We start from the raw sequence: 15,425 nt of genomic DNA, 5'->3' as shown, positions 1-15,425 counted from the left end.
AGTTCTGCCTCCAGGTCAAGATTCATGACAAACGTCAACATGAGACAGGGAGAAGCAATGTAAAAATCAATAACGAAATTGTTTTCACAATTAACATGCTTTTTCTTGTTTCAAGAATGATTTATTATGAAAAGTACAATATAACCATGTATACTTGTACAACTATGGAGCGTATGTCCACATATAATTGTACAATTTGTTTTTCCAACATAAAAGACAAGAAATGATCACATTGGTATTTTAACAGTGTTAAATGTTTAAACAGAGGATACATCTAAAACAGGATAAAACAAGTGCAGTATGTTGTGAGAATGTTACTTTAACGTCGACTCATAACGTCACACTATAACTTCATGGGAGTCTTGTGGAAAGACTGCATGTTGTTTTGGGTGGATTGAGTGACGTCTTCATCAACATTTTGCAGAATATTCCGGTAATATTTTCACCTCTTGTCGGCTGCAGACATTCATAAGGAGTTCCAGTAGTTTATTTGCCATTTGCAGGTATTAAAAGTAATACATACATTGTAATTCCTTGTTGGAGCTCTGTCACATACAGGACAGTACATACCAGAGGAGGCTGCTGAGGGGAGGACGGCTCATAATAATGTCTGGAACAGAGTGAATGAAATGGAACACATGGAAACCACGTGTTTGATACCATTCCACTTATTCCACTCCAGCCATTACAAGCCTGTTCTCCCTAAATAAGGTCCCACCAACCTCCTGTGGTACAAACACAAACAGTAAAATATATCATAAAAAATGCAAAGTGGTAAAAGATCAGAAAATATTACAAGCCTGTCATGTGTGTGTCCAGTGTGTGTTTGTCCATTGTGTGTCAGTGTGTGTGTGTGTGTGTGTGTGTTCAGTGTGTGTGTGTGTTCAGTGTGTGTGTGTCAGTGTTTATGTGTGTCAGTATGTGTGTGTGTGTGTCCAGAGTGTTTGTGTGTGTGTGTGTGTGTGTGTATCCAGTGTGTTTGTCAAGCATGTGTGTGTCAAGCGTGTGTGTGTCAAGCGTGTGTGTGTGTCCAGTGAGTGTGTATGTGTGTCCAGTGAGAGTGTATGTGTGTCCAGTCTGTGTGTCCAGTGTGTGTGTGTGTCCAGTGAGTGTGTGTGTGTCCAGTGAGTGTGTGTGTGTCCAGTGTGTGTGTGTGTGTGTCCAGTGTGTTTGTCCAGTTTGAGTGGGTGGCCAGCATGTGTGTGTCTGTGTCGAGTGTGTGTGTGTCCAGTGTGTGTGTGTGTGTGTTCAGTGTGTGTTTGTATGTCCAGAGTGTGTGTGTGTGTGTCCAGTGAGTGTGTGTGTGTGTGTCCAGTGAGTGTGCATGTGTTTCAGTGTGTGTGTGTGTGTGTTTCAGTGCGTGTGTGTGTGTGTTTCAGTGCGTGTGTGTGTGTGTGTATGTGTTCAGTGTATGTTCAGTGTGTGTGTGTCCAGTGTGTGTGTGTGTGTGTGTCCAGTTATTATTTCAGGGACACTGAGGATTCATAATCAACCCCAAACCCTGGATAGAGGGGCTCAGTGAATGTGGAGGTGAATGTGATCAGGTGGGTCAGTGTGTCAGAGGAGGCTCTATAGAAGGACAGAGTGCCGGCTGACCAGTCCAGATACACTCCTACTCTGTGGGAGCTGGAGGAGGGGACGGCTATGGTAGTGGAGTTATTATTATGACAGGCAATGTAACTGTTGTCATAGCAGAACAGACTCCAGGACTTGTCATTACATCCAAGATAACAGTCATAACCCCTTCCTCTCCTGCTGATTCCTTTATATGCCACTCCTATATCAGCCCCCCCACTCCTCTCTACCTCCCAGTAACAGCGCCCAGTCAGACCCTCTCTACACAGCACCTGTTTAATGTCCTTAAATCTCTCTGGGTGATCAGGATACGGCTGCTCCTCTCTCCTACATGTCACCTTTCTGTTCTCCGCAGACAGAGAGAGGAGTCTGTTTACTGTGTTTGGGTCCAGTGTGAGATCACAGACATCTGATTGATGAAACCAGACACATTATTAGAAATCATCATCATTCACATTAGAATGTTAACTCACTTTTCACTAATTCATTTAATGTAGATGTTTCTAGGTATCAAAAGGAGAAGTTAAGGTAACTTGAGACTTGTTGAATGATCATATGTTATACTGTATGGTAATATAAAACACACTTATTCACATTAATTACACACACACACACACATCAACTCTTTGTAAACGTTGGTGTCCCTGATTTGTGCTTCTGTAGAACTACAGATGATATTTAATATGACCAAGTCAGTAATGATGGTGGTCTTTGACTTAACTTGAATTAAGACTTATTCTTAGTCATATTCTTCAGCAGTCAACACTCACATTTTCTAAGTCCAGGTTTCATTCTGTTCTCTCCACCATGTTCCACACTGTAGCGGTAAGTAGAAAAACAGACAGTCATTGAGGGATACACCTGAACTCACACACACACACACACACACACACACACACACACACACAGCATATAACTTTGTCCAAGTGGAGTTCAGAATGTTTGTCTTAACTAGCCTGAAAAGTCAAACATGTCTGATATGAACATTGACATAAACCCTCCACATACTTGAGTTTCTCCAGTCTGCAGTGTGGATCCTCCAGTCCAGCAGAGAGCAGTCTGACTCCTGAGTCTCCCTGGTGATTGTAGCTCAGGTCCAGCTCTCTCAGGTGTGAGGGGTTTGACCTCAGAGCTGAGACCAGAGAAGCACAGCCTTCCTCTGTGACTAGACAGCCTGACAGCCTGCAAAGAGTCAAATCATATTAAAACCACACTGATATTCTTTGGTGGTGAAAATAGTGGCAGTATATTTCTTCAACATATTCAGATATATCAGTGTCATGAAACCTTCCATATCTATTCATAAATTAATGTATCACAATATAAATTACAGATTATCAAAGTTTTGCCTGCAGATAGAAACATATATAGTACAAATATTTGAGTAGACTGACCAGACCAGTTTAAAAGCAGTATCAGTCAGAAGACAGACAGTGAGGTATCAGATTTAGATTGTATTGAGTATACAGTCCACATCATATCTATTTTGAGAGTGAAGATAACATTTTAAATGTGGCTCTAAACTCCAACATTTTGGATTTCAGATCAAATGTTTCATATGAGGTGACAGTATATAATCCTCCTGTGAATGATAGTTTTTGCCTGCCTCACTAATGATGCCTTTTGCCGTTTCCCTGCCTGTACTGTTGCCTTTTTGGACCCCCTGTGTATGACCTTCTGCCTGCCCCTGGACCCAGCTACCTGCCTCCTCCTGTGGTCCTTTATAATAAACACCTGCTGAGCCCTGCGCTTGAAACCAGCTCTCTGTCTCCCATCGTGTTCATTACAGATGGTGACACGAGTCATTTTATTTACAAGTGAGTAGATAACATGTTTCTAAACACTACTAAAAGCATCCTGATGATGCCATGATTAAGAAAAATCATGAATGAATCATGAATAATAGTGAGAAAGTTACAGAAGCTACAACAAAACATGCTAACCTCTCACCATTACCAATAACAGAGGCTACAACAAAACATGCTAACCTCTCACCATTACCAATAACAGAGGCTACAACAAAACATGCTAACCTCTCACCATTACCAATAACAGAGGCTACAACAAAACATGCTAACCTCTCACCATTACCAACAACAGAGGATACAACAAAACATGCTAACCTCTCACCATTACCAATAACAGAGACTACAACAAAACATGCTAACCTCTCACCATTACCAATAACAGAGGATACAACGAAACATGCTAACCTCTCACCATTACCAATAACAGAGGCTACAACAAAACATGCTAACCTCACCATTACCAATAACAGAGGCTACAACAAAACATGCTAACCTCTCACCATTACCAATAACAGAGGCTACAACAAAACATGCTAACCTCTCACCATTACCAATAACAGAGGCTACAACAAAACATGCTAACTTCTCACCATTACCAATAACAGAGGCTACAACAAAACATGCTAACCTCTCACCATTACCAATAACAGAGGCTACAACAAAACATGCTAACCTCTCACCATTACCAATAACAGAGGCTACAACAAAACATGTTAACCTCTCACCATTACCAATAACAGTGGATACAACAAAACATGCTAACCTCTCACCATTACCAATAACAGAGGCTACAACAAAACATGCTAACCTCTCACCATTACCAATAACAGAGGCTACAACAAAACATGCTAACCTCTCACCATTACCAATAACAGAGGCTACAACAAAACATGCTAACCTCTCACCATTACCAATAACAGAGGCTACAACAAAACATGCTAACCTCACACCATTACCAATAACAGAGGCTACAACAAAACATGCTAACCTCTCACCATTACCAATAACAGAGGCTATAACAAAACATGCTAACCTCTCACCATTACCAATAACAGAGGCTACAACAAAACATGCTAACCTCTCACCATTACCAATAACAGATGCTACAACAAAACATGCTAACCTCTCACCATTACCAATAACAGAGGCTACAACAAAACATGCTAACCTCTCACCATTACCAATGTATTTATTTATAAGCACCTCACATTGTGGTTACTCACTACTTGGTAGATATTCCCTCAGCGAAGTATGGCAGTTCCATGCAGGTTTCCTCACCAAGTCCAAGGCAGCACAGCTACCCATGCAGACAGTACTCCTTAGCCGTAACCGATATCCCCATGGCAACACGAACTCGTTTAGCTTCCCAAGCAATTATCTCCCGGTGTCACACGATGCTAGGCTAACCTCTAGCTGGCTAATACCTCCACGACGAGACGGTAGCTTCAGTCTTTACTAAGTTTTAACTAAATTATAACAACTCTTTTATTAAATAAAACATGTATTTCCCTTCATGTCTTAGTAGCTATGGGTTTTGTTGTAGTTCTGTCGTCTTCTTTTATAATTTTTCTTCACCAACCGTCCTGAGGTAAAACGTCCATCCTTTCATCAACGTCTTTTTCCCTCCCGTTAACCAGGTCAACTCCCATTGGCCACAACTTAACAAGCGACCTTATTGGTCAAAACGTAAACTTCAAAGTAAAACAAACTATTCACTTATACATTAAATAAATATTTCTTCAAAAAGCATAATGCATTAACAACATTACAGTTTAGGAGCAATTCAATCATCTTTTAAATATAATACCAATTAATTATAACAAATAAACTCAATACTTGGTTCAAACAAGGGTATTACACAAACATACAGTCAATAATACAGTAGAAAAATAAGTCTATATACAATGTGAGCAAATTAAGTGAAATAAGGGAGGTAAAGGCAAAAAAAGGCCATGGTGGCAAAGTAAATACAATATAGCAAGTAAAACACTGGAATGGTAGATATGCATTGGAAAAAAGTGCAAAGTAGAAATAATGGGGTGCAAAGGAGCTAAATAAATAATTACAGTAGGGGAAGAGGTAGTTGGGCTAAATTATAGATGGGCTATGTACAGGGGCAGTAATCTGTGAGCTGCTCTGACAGCTGGTGCTTAAAGCTAGTGAGGGAGATAAGTGTTTCCAGTTTTAGAGATTTTTGTAGTTCGTTCCAGTCATTGGCAGCAGAGAACTGGAAGAAGAGGCGGCCGAAGGAGGAATTGGCTTTGGGGGTGACCAGAGAGATATACCTGCTGGAGCGCGTGCTACAGGTGGGTGCTGCTATGGTAACCAGTGAGCGGAGTTAAGGGGGGACTTTACCTAGCAGGGTCTTGAAGATGACCTGGAGCCAGTGGGTTTGGCGACGAATATGAAGCGAGGGCCAACCAACGAGAGCGTACAGGTCGCAGTGGTGGGTAGTATATGGGGCTTTCGTGACAAAACGGATGGCACTGTGATAGACTGCATCCAATGTATTGAGTAGGGTATTGGAAGCTATTTTGTAAATGACATCGCCGAAGTCAAGGATCAGTAGGATAGTCAGTTTTATAAGGGTATGTTTGGCAGCATGAGTGAAGGATGCTATGTTGCGAAATAGGAAGCCAATTCTAGATTTAACTTTGGATTGGAGATGCTTATAGTGAGTCTGGAAGGAGACTTTACAGTCTAACCAGACACCTAGGTATTTGTAGTTGTCCACATATTCTAAGTCAGAACCGTCCAGAGTAGTGATGCTGGACAGGCGGGCAGGTGCAGGCAGCGATCGGTTGAAGAGCATGCATTTAGTTTTACTTGTATTTAAGAGCAGTTGGAGGCCACGGAAGGAGAGTTGTATGGCATTGAAGCTCGTCTGGTTAGTTAGTTAACACAGTGTCCAAAGAAGTGCCAGAAGTATACAGAATAATACCAATAACAGAGGGGGTCTGATCTTTGTGCCTCTGTAAATTTCTCATTTATCATTATTCACGATTCATTCATGATTATTCATAATCATGGTAGCATCCACATGAATGTAGAAGTGTTCAGAAACATCTTCTATTCTTACTGACAATACAAGTGAAGTGACTCCAAAATGACAGGACATTATTCACCATTCAGTTTCTATTAGGAAAAACATCATCCAAAACACAACCAAAACAAACTGTAAATGCATTCAACAAGTTTGTAGAATCACAAGCTTGATGTAATCACTGCAGGCATGGAACATGGGACTAAATACTAAACTCATGACTACTTTAATACAATATAAGTGAATTTGTCCAAATAATTAAGACTTCTTCAAATGGGAGAACTACGTACAGAAAGTGCTTTAATTTGTAAATGGTAAAACAGATATGTATGAAAATACCCTCAACTAAAAAGGTGACATCCTGTAAGGTCACCTAATATGAAACATTTCAAATCCAAAATGCTGGAGCACAGCACCACATTTAAAACTGTAAGCTTCACTGTCCAAACACATATGGTGTGGACTATGTGTGTCTGGTAAACACATGTGGATCTGGTGAACAGTTATCACTTGTTGACCAACTACAGGAATACTGACCTCAGAGTCTCCAGTTTACAGTGGGGATCCTCCAGTCCAGCAGAGAGCAGCTTCACTCCTGAATCCTTCAGTTCATTGTTACTCAGGTCCAGCTCTCTCAGGTGTGAGGGGTTTGACCTCAGAGCTGAGACCAGAGAAGCACAGCCTTCCTCTGTGACTAGACAACCTGACAGCCTGCAACGAGTCAAATCATATTAAAATCACACTGCTATGCTTTGGTGGTGAAAATAGTGGCAGTATAATTTTTCAACATTTTTCAGATATCAGTGTCCTGAAACCTGCCATATCTATTCGTAAATTAATGTATCATCATTAAAAATGACAAATGATCAAAGTATTGCCTGCAGATAGAAACATGTATAGTACAAATATTTGAGTAGACTGACCAGACCAGTTTAAAAGCAGTATCAGTCAAAAGACAGACAGTGAGGTATCAGATTTAGATTGTATTGAGTATACAGTCCACACCATATCTATTTTGACAGTGAAGCAAACATTTTAAATGTGGCTCTGTACTCCAACATTTTGGATTTCAGATCAAATGTTTCATATGAGGTAACAGTATATAATGTCACCTTTTATTTGAGGGTATTTTAATACATACAGTTGAAGTCAGAAGTTTACATACACCTTAGCCAAATACATTTAAACTCCATTTTTACAATTCCTGACATTTAATCCTAGTAAAAGTCCCCTGTCTTAAGTCAGTTAGGATCACCACTTTATTTTAAGAATGTGAAATGTCAGAATAATAGTAGAGAAAATGTTTAATTTCAGCTTTTCTTTCTTTCATCACATTCCCAGTGGGTCAGAAGTTTACATACACTCAATTAGTATTTGGTAGCATTGCCTTTAAATGGTTTAACTTGGGTTAAACGTTTCGGGTAGCCTTCCACAAGCTTCCCACAATAAGTTGGGTGAATTTTGTCCCAATCCTCCTGACAGAGCTGGTGTAACTGAGTCAGGTTTGTAGGCCTCTTGCTCGCACATTCTTTGGCTTGCAAGCCTCCCCCTTTTTCCTCCAAACATAACGATGGTCATTATGGCCAAACAGTTCTTGTATTGTTTCATCTGACCAGAGGACATTTCTCCAAAAAGTACGATCTTTGTCCCCATGTGCAGTTGCAAACCGTAGTCTGGCTTTTTTTATGGTGGTTTTGGAGCAGTTGCTTCTTCCTTGCTGAGCAACCTTTCAGATTATGTCGATATAGGACTCGTTTTACTGTGGATATAGATACTTTTGTACCTGTTTCCTCCAACATCTTCACAAGGTCCTTTGCTGTTGTTCTGGGATTGATTTGCACCAAAGTAAGTTAATCTCTAGGAGACAGAACGCGTCTTCTTCCTGAGCGGAATGGCTGCTGTGTGGTCCCATGGTGTTTAGACTTGCGTACTATTGTTTGAACAGATGAACGTGTTACCTTCAGGCGTTTGGAAATTGTTCCCAAGGATGAACCATACTTGTGGAGGTCTACAATTTTTTTTCTGAGATCTTGGCTGATTTCTTTTCATTTTCCCATGATGTCAAGCAAAGAGGCACTGAGTTTGAAGGTAGGCCTTGAAATACATCCAAATGATGTCAATTAGCCTACCAGATGCTTCTAAAGCCATAACATGATTTTCTGGAATTTTCCATGCTGTTTAAAGGCACAGTCAACTTAGTGTATGTAAACTTCTGACCCACTGGAATTGTGATACAGTGAATTATAAGTGAAATAATCTGACTGTAAACAATTGTTTCAAAAATTACTTGTGTCATGCACAAAGTAGATGTCCTAACCGACTTGCCAAAACTATATAGTTTGTTAACAAGAAATTTGTGGAGAGGTTCAAAAACACGTTTTAATGACTCCAACCTAAGTGTATGTACACTTCCGACTTCAACTGTATGTGATTGACGATTAAAAAATAAATTCTGATGATGCCATGATTAAGAAAAATCATGAATAAATCATGAATCAGAATGAGTGAGAAAGTTACAGAGGCCACAACAGAACATGCTAACCTCTCACCATTACCAATAACAGAGGCTACAACAAAACAGCTAACCTCTCACCATTACCAATAACAGAGGCTACAACAAAACATGCTAACCTCTCACCATTACCAATAACAGAGGGGGTTTGATCTTTGTTAGTAAAATCACAAGCATCACTGCAGGTGTCAGGAATCCCGCTTCCTGAGTCTGTTTCTGCCTGAGCTGACCGTTTTCTGTTTGGAGTCTAAGGGTGCGTTCAGAAACCTATCTGGTTGCTAGGCAACGAAGTTAGGCGGGAGATCTAGTGATTACCATACACCTGCATCTCATCAACCTTCTGCACACCTGGTCCTGATCATCACCTCTTCATAAGCCCTGAGCTGACATCCATTCCCTGCTGGATCGTTAGCAACGAACAGCCTCATGTTTCCTGAGCTAGTCTTGTTGTTTTGTTCTTGTTACTGGTTACTCACCCCCCGTTTACTCTGTCTACAGTCATCCTCCCGGAACATTCAACTCCCTTGCCTGGCCGTCGGTGGATACAGTGACGTCATTGAATCCACCCATCTACTCTCATCAACTCACCTCTGCTGCTGCTCCGTCTCCTGGATCACTCAAATTACACATCAAGACTACCAATAAATACTCACCTTCATTTTACTCACCTTGTCCTGGTCTGCTTCTGGGTTCTGTCTTAGAGAAACGTGACAGCAGGCATGGAATATGGGACAACATGCTAAACTTATGACTACTTTAATACACTATAAGTAATATGTCCGAATAATTACGACTTTTTCAAATGGGAGAACTACATGCATAAAGTACTTTCATATCTGATAATACTGACCTCAGAGTCTCCAGTTTACAGTGGGGATTCCCTAGTCCAGCAGAGAGCAGCTTCACTCCTGAATGCTTCAGGTCATTGTTACTCAGATCCAGCTCTCTCAGGTGTGAGGGGTTTGACTCCAGAGCTGAGACCAGAGAAGCACAGCCTTCCTCTGTGACTCCACAGCATGACAGCCTGACAAAGAGATCATGACTTCAAACACATTGTTAACCTGTTAGGGCTAGGGGGCAGTATTGACACGGCTGGATAAAAAACATACCCGATTTAATCTGGTTACCACTCCTACCCAGTAACTAGAATATGCATATACTTATTACATATGGATAGAAAACACCCTACATTTTCTAAAACTGTTTGAATGGTGTCTGTGAGTATAACAGAACTCAAATGGCAGGTCAAAACCTGAGAGATTCCTTTACAGGAAGTGGCCTGTCTGACCATTTCTTGAACTTCTTTTCCATCTCTATCATTTACTAAGGATCTCTGCTCTAACGTGACACTTCCCACGTCGTCCATAGGCGCTCAGAGCCCGGGAAAAAACAGAATGTCGTCATTCCAGCCCCAGGCTGAAACACATTATCGCCTTTCTCAAGTGGCCGATCAAGGGACACTGGGCTTATGCGCGTGACCCCGACCGCCCCCGCCTTTGGGATTTTTTCCTCTGTTTGCCGAAAAGGAGATTCCCTGTCGGAATATTATCGCTTTTCTACGAGAAAAATGTCGTAAAAATTGATTTTAAACAGCGGTTGACATGCTTCGAAGTACGGTAATGGAATATTTAGAATTTTATTGTCACGAATTGCGCCATGCGCGCGACACTTCTTTACCATTTCGGATAGTGTCTGGAACGCACGAACAAAACGCCGCTATTCGGATATAACGATGGATTATTTTGGACCAAACCAACATTTGTTATTGAAGTAGCAGTCCTGGGTGTGCATTCTGACGAAGACAACAAAAGTTAATCAAACTTTTATAATAGTAAATATGATTATGGTGAGTGCTAAACTTGCCGGGTGTCTAAATAGCGAGCCCGTGATGCCTGGGCTATGTACTTAGAATATTGCAAAATGTGCTTTCACCAAAAAGCTATTTTAAAATCGGACATATCGAGTGCATAGAGGAGGTCTGTATCTATAATTCTTAAAATAATTGTTATGCTTTTTGTGAACGTTTATCGTGAGTAATTTAGTAAAATGTTAGCGAATTCCCCGGAAGTTTGCGGGGGGTATGCTAGTTCTGAACGTCACATGCTAATGTAAAAAGCTGGTTTTTGATATAAATATGAACTTGATTGAACAAAACATGCATGTATTGTATAACATAATGTCCTAGGGTTGTCATCTGATGAAGATCATCAAAGGTGAGTGCTGCATTTAGCTGTCTTCTGGGTTTTGGTGACATTATATGCTGGCTTGAAAAATGGGTGTCTGATTATTTCTGGCTTGGTACTCTGCTGACATAATCTAATGTTTTGCTTTCGTTGTAAAGCCTTTTTGAAATCGGACAGTGTGGTTAGATTAACGAGAGTCTTGTCTTTAAATGGCTGTAAAATAGTCATATGTTTGAGAAATTGAAGTAATAGGATTTTTAAGGTTTTGAAAATCGCGCCACAGGCTGGCAGTGGCTGTTACGTAGGTGGGACGCAAGCGTCCCACCTAGCCCATAGAGGTTAATTTAGTGTAGAAGGACAATGGCAGATGCATTTGGTTAATTCTCCCAAACAACATATATATTCTTCTTCTGTGTCCTAGAATTGTATGGTCATATTGTTATACTAATGTGAAAATCAATGCATTTATTCACACACACACACACACACACACACACACACACACACACACACACACACACACACACACACACACACACACACACACACACACACACACACACACACACACACACACACACACACACACACACACACACACACACACACACACACACACGACACACACACACTGGACACACAGTCAGCATATAACTACATACTTGAGTTTCTCCAGACTGCAGTGTGGATCCTCCAGTCCAGCAGAGAGCAGTCTGACTCCTGAGTCTCCTGGGTGATTGTAGCTCAGGTCCAGCTCTCTCAGGTGTGAGGGGTTTGACCTCAGAGCTGAGACCAGAGAAGCACAGCCTTCCTCTGTGACTCCACAGCCTGACAGCCTGCAACGAGATCATCATGACTTCACAAACACACTGTTTAGTTAACACCAGTAGTGTTGAAGGACAATGGAAGATGCATTTGGTTTATTCTCTCAAACAACATATAGATTCATCTTCCGTCAGCTACAATTGTATGGTCATATTGTTATACTAATGTGAAAATCAATGCATTTATTCAATGTTTTCAATGTAATATTATACACATATTATAATGCATATTTTTCTTTAACCTGAATATTTCTTCCTGATGATTAGATTTTATATGTCATTTTATGTACTCACAGAAATGCACTGGAGGCTTTGAACACTGGCAGCAGCCTCAGAAGACCTTCCTCTGATCTGGAGTATTTCTTCAGGTCAAACACATCCAGCTCCTTTTCTGAAGTCAGCAACACAAAGACCAGAGCTGACCACTGTGCAGGTGACAGGTTGGGTTTTGAGACACTTCCTGAGCTCAGGTAGCTTTGGATCTCCTCCACTAGAGAATGGTCATTCAGTTCATTCAGACAGTGGAACAGATTGATGCACCTCTCTGGAGAGGGATTCTCCCTGATCTTCTCCTTGATGTACTTGACTGTTTTTTCATGGGTCTTTGAGCTGCTTCTTGTCTTTGTCAGTAGATCTCGTAAGTGCTTCTGATTGGACTCCAGTGAGAGTCCCAGAAGGAAGCGGAGGAAAAGGTCCAGGTTTCCCATCTCACTGTGTAAGGCTTTATCCACAGCACTCTTGTAGAAAGAAACTTCAGACTTGTCTCTGAACAGCACAGAAAGGTTCCTGGACGTTGATTGCGGTTCGGCCATTAGATTCTCATTGTTGTTGATGAATGAGAGGAACACATATACAGCAGCCAGAAACTCCTGAATGCTCAGATGAACAAAGCAGTACACCTTGTCTTGGTACAGAACACATTCCTCTTTAAAGAGCTGTGTGCACAATCCTGAGTACACCGAGGCTTCATTGACATCAATGCCAGCCTCTTTCAGGTCTTCTTCATAGAAAATCAGATTGCCATTCACAAGCTGTTGAAAAGCCAGTTTTCCCAGTGACAGAATGCTCTCTTTATTCCAGTGTGGACCTGTCTCTTCTTTCCCAAGATACTTTTCATCCTTCTGTTTGGTATGAAACACCACAAGGTGTGTGTACATCTCAGTCAGAGTCTTGGGCATCTCTTCTCTCTTATGTTTCAGCATGTGTTCGAGGACTGTTGCAGAAATCCAACAGAAGACTGGAATGTGGCACATGATGTGGAGGCTCCTTGATGTCTTTATGTGTGAGATGATTCTGCTGGCCAGGTCCTCATCACTGAATCTCTTCCTGAAGTACTCCTCCTTCTGTGGGTCATTGAACCCTCGTACCTCTGTCACCTGGTCAACACACCCTGAAGGGATCTTATTGGCTGCTGCAGGTCGGGTAGTTATCCAGAGGAGAGCAGAGGGAAGCAGATTTCCCTTGATGAGATTTGTCAGCAGAACATCCACTGAGGTTGACTTTGTGACGTCCCAACAGATCTTGTTCTTCTGGAAGTCTAGGGGCAGTCGGCACTCATCCAGACCATCAAAGATGAACAGAACTTTGTACTTGTCGTAGTTGGAGATTCCTGATTGTTTGGTTTCCATTGAGAAGTGATTAAGAAGTTCAATCAAAGTGTGTTTGTCCCCTTTCATCAAATTCAGCTCCCGAAAAGGGAATGAAAATACAAATTGAACATCCTGATTTGCTTTTCCTTCAGCCCAGTCCAGAATGAACTTCTGCACAGAGACTGTTTTTCCAATGCCAGCGACTCCCTTTGTCAGCACAGTTCTGATACGTTTGTCTTGTCCAGTTAAGGGTTTGAAGATGTCGTTACATTTGATTGCAGTGTCTGGTCTTGCTTGTTTCCTGGTTGTTGTCTCAATCTGTCTCAGCTCATGTTCATTATTGACCTGTCCTGTTCCACCCTCTGTGATGTAGAGCTCTGTGTAGATCTTATTGAGAAGTGTTGGGTTTCCTTGTTTAGCGATCCCCTCAAATACACATTGAAACTTCTTCTTTAGATTTGATTTGAGTTCACGTTGGCAAATCACAGCAAGCTCATCTGAATGAAGAAATAGCACAGAGGATATTAATATTACGTCTGTTTTAATGCCTACAGTATTGTAGGACTGTTATAACATTTTAAATTATAATCATTTATTCTCTTAACCTCTTGGGGCTAGGTTGGACGCTAGCGTGCCACCCGTGGTGCACTCCATCAACAGCAGGTGCATTTCAAGAGCGGCAAATTTGAATCCAAATAAATGTCAAAATTCAAATTTTTCAAAAATACAACTATGTTACACCATTTGAAAGATAAACATCTCCTTAATCTAACCACGTTTTACGATTTCAAAAAGATTTTACGGCGAAAGCATAAATTTAGAGTATGTTAGGACAGTACATTTACAAGAGTTGTGTGTAATGTTTTGTCAAGTCAAAGACAGGGTCACCAAAACCATAAAACCAGCTAAAATGATACACTAACCTTTTACAATCTCCATCAGATGACACTCCTAGGACATTATGTTAGACAATGCATGCATTTTTAGTTCTATCAAGTTGATATTTATATCCAAAAACAGCGTTTTACTATGGCATTGATGTTGAGGAAATCGTTTCCCTCCAATAACCGGCAGTCAAGTCAGCGTCACAAATTAAATAATTAAAATTAGAAAACATTGGTAAAATATTATATTGTCATTTAAAGAATTATAGATTTACATCTTTTGAACGCAATCAACTTGCCAGATTTAAAAATAACCTTACTGGGAAATCACACTTTGCAATAATCTGAGCACTGTGCCCAGAAAAATACGCGTTGCGATACAGACTAGACGTCATGTTGGGGAGATCTAAAATCGAAAATACTATGTAAATAATCCATTACCTTTGATTCTCTTCATCAGATGTCACTTCCAGGTATCACAGGTCCATAACGAATGTAGTTTTGTTCAAAAAAGCTCATCATTTATGTCCAAAAATCTCCGTCTCGTTAGCACATGATGTAAGCCAGCCGGACTTCTCGTCATGAACGAGGGGAAAAAATATATTTCCGTTCGTTCAAACATGTCAAACGTTGTATAGCATAAATCATTAGGGCCTTTTTTAACCAGAACATGAATAATATTCAAGGTGGACGAATGCATACTCTTTTATAAGGTATTGGAACGGTGGTACCCAACATGAAGTAGCGCGCCAGGTGTCTAATGGGACATCACCGTTCCATGGCTCTTGTTCGGTCAGATCTCCCTCCAGAAGACTCAAAACACTTTGTAAAGGCTGGTGACATCTAGTGGAAGCAATAGGAAGTGCCAAAATATTCCTAAACCCCTGTGTTTTTCAATGGGATAGGTTTAAAGTCAATACAACACATCAGGTATCCACTTCCTGTCAGAAAATGTCTCAGGGTTTTGCCTGCCAAATGAGTTCTGTTATACTCACAGACACCATTCA

The 15,425-nt window shown here is 40.9% G+C and overlaps 2 protein-coding genes across 2 annotated transcripts; both read right to left on the bottom strand.

Annotated features, from left to right (window-relative positions):
• Positions 1–95: 95 nt before the first annotated feature.
• On the bottom strand, positions 96–7,139 carry LOC145875746 (stonustoxin subunit beta-like). The gene is made up of 4 exons (XM_082971569.1): positions 6,964–7,139; positions 2,584–2,757; positions 2,346–2,392; positions 96–1,984 (listed from the first exon to the last, which is right to left on the bottom strand). The coding sequence occupies exons 3-4, from the start codon at positions 2,365–2,367 to the stop codon at positions 1,461–1,463; spliced, it is 546 nt and encodes a 181-aa protein (XP_082827695.1). The 5' UTR covers positions 2,368–2,392; positions 2,584–2,757; positions 6,964–7,139; the 3' UTR covers positions 96–1,460.
• A 335-nt stretch (positions 7,140–7,474) lies between these two features.
• Positions 7,475–14,504, bottom strand: LOC145875745 (NLR family CARD domain-containing protein 3-like). The gene is made up of 2 exons (XM_082971568.1): positions 11,784–14,504; positions 7,475–9,962 (listed from the first exon to the last, which is right to left on the bottom strand). The coding sequence occupies exon 1, from the start codon at positions 13,619–13,621 to the stop codon at positions 12,236–12,238; it is 1,386 nt and encodes a 461-aa protein (XP_082827694.1). The 5' UTR covers positions 13,622–14,504; the 3' UTR covers positions 7,475–9,962; positions 11,784–12,235.
• Between the last annotated feature and the right edge of the window lie 921 nt (positions 14,505–15,425).

This window comes from Salmo salar, unplaced genomic scaffold (assembly GCF_965601325.2).
Source record: "Salmo salar unplaced genomic scaffold, fSalSal1 ptg000332l, whole genome shotgun sequence".
NCBI classification, from domain to species: Eukaryota; Metazoa; Chordata; class Actinopteri; order Salmoniformes; family Salmonidae; genus Salmo; species Salmo salar.
This window is presented reverse-complemented; position numbering and strand designations above follow the sequence as displayed.

Bases quoted from the DNA above. Each gene is read 5' to 3' on its own strand.
- LOC145875746 (XM_082971569.1), bottom strand. From the start codon at position 2,367: ATGAAACCTGGACTTAGAAAAT. The intron at 1,985-2,345 runs GTGAGTGTTGAC...TTCATCAATCAG, and splicing joins GAAACCTGGACTTAGAAAAT to ATGTCTGTGATCTCACACTG.
- LOC145875745 (XM_082971568.1), bottom strand. From the start codon at position 13,621: ATGAAAGGGGACAAACACACTTTGATTGAACTTCTTAATCACTTCTCA.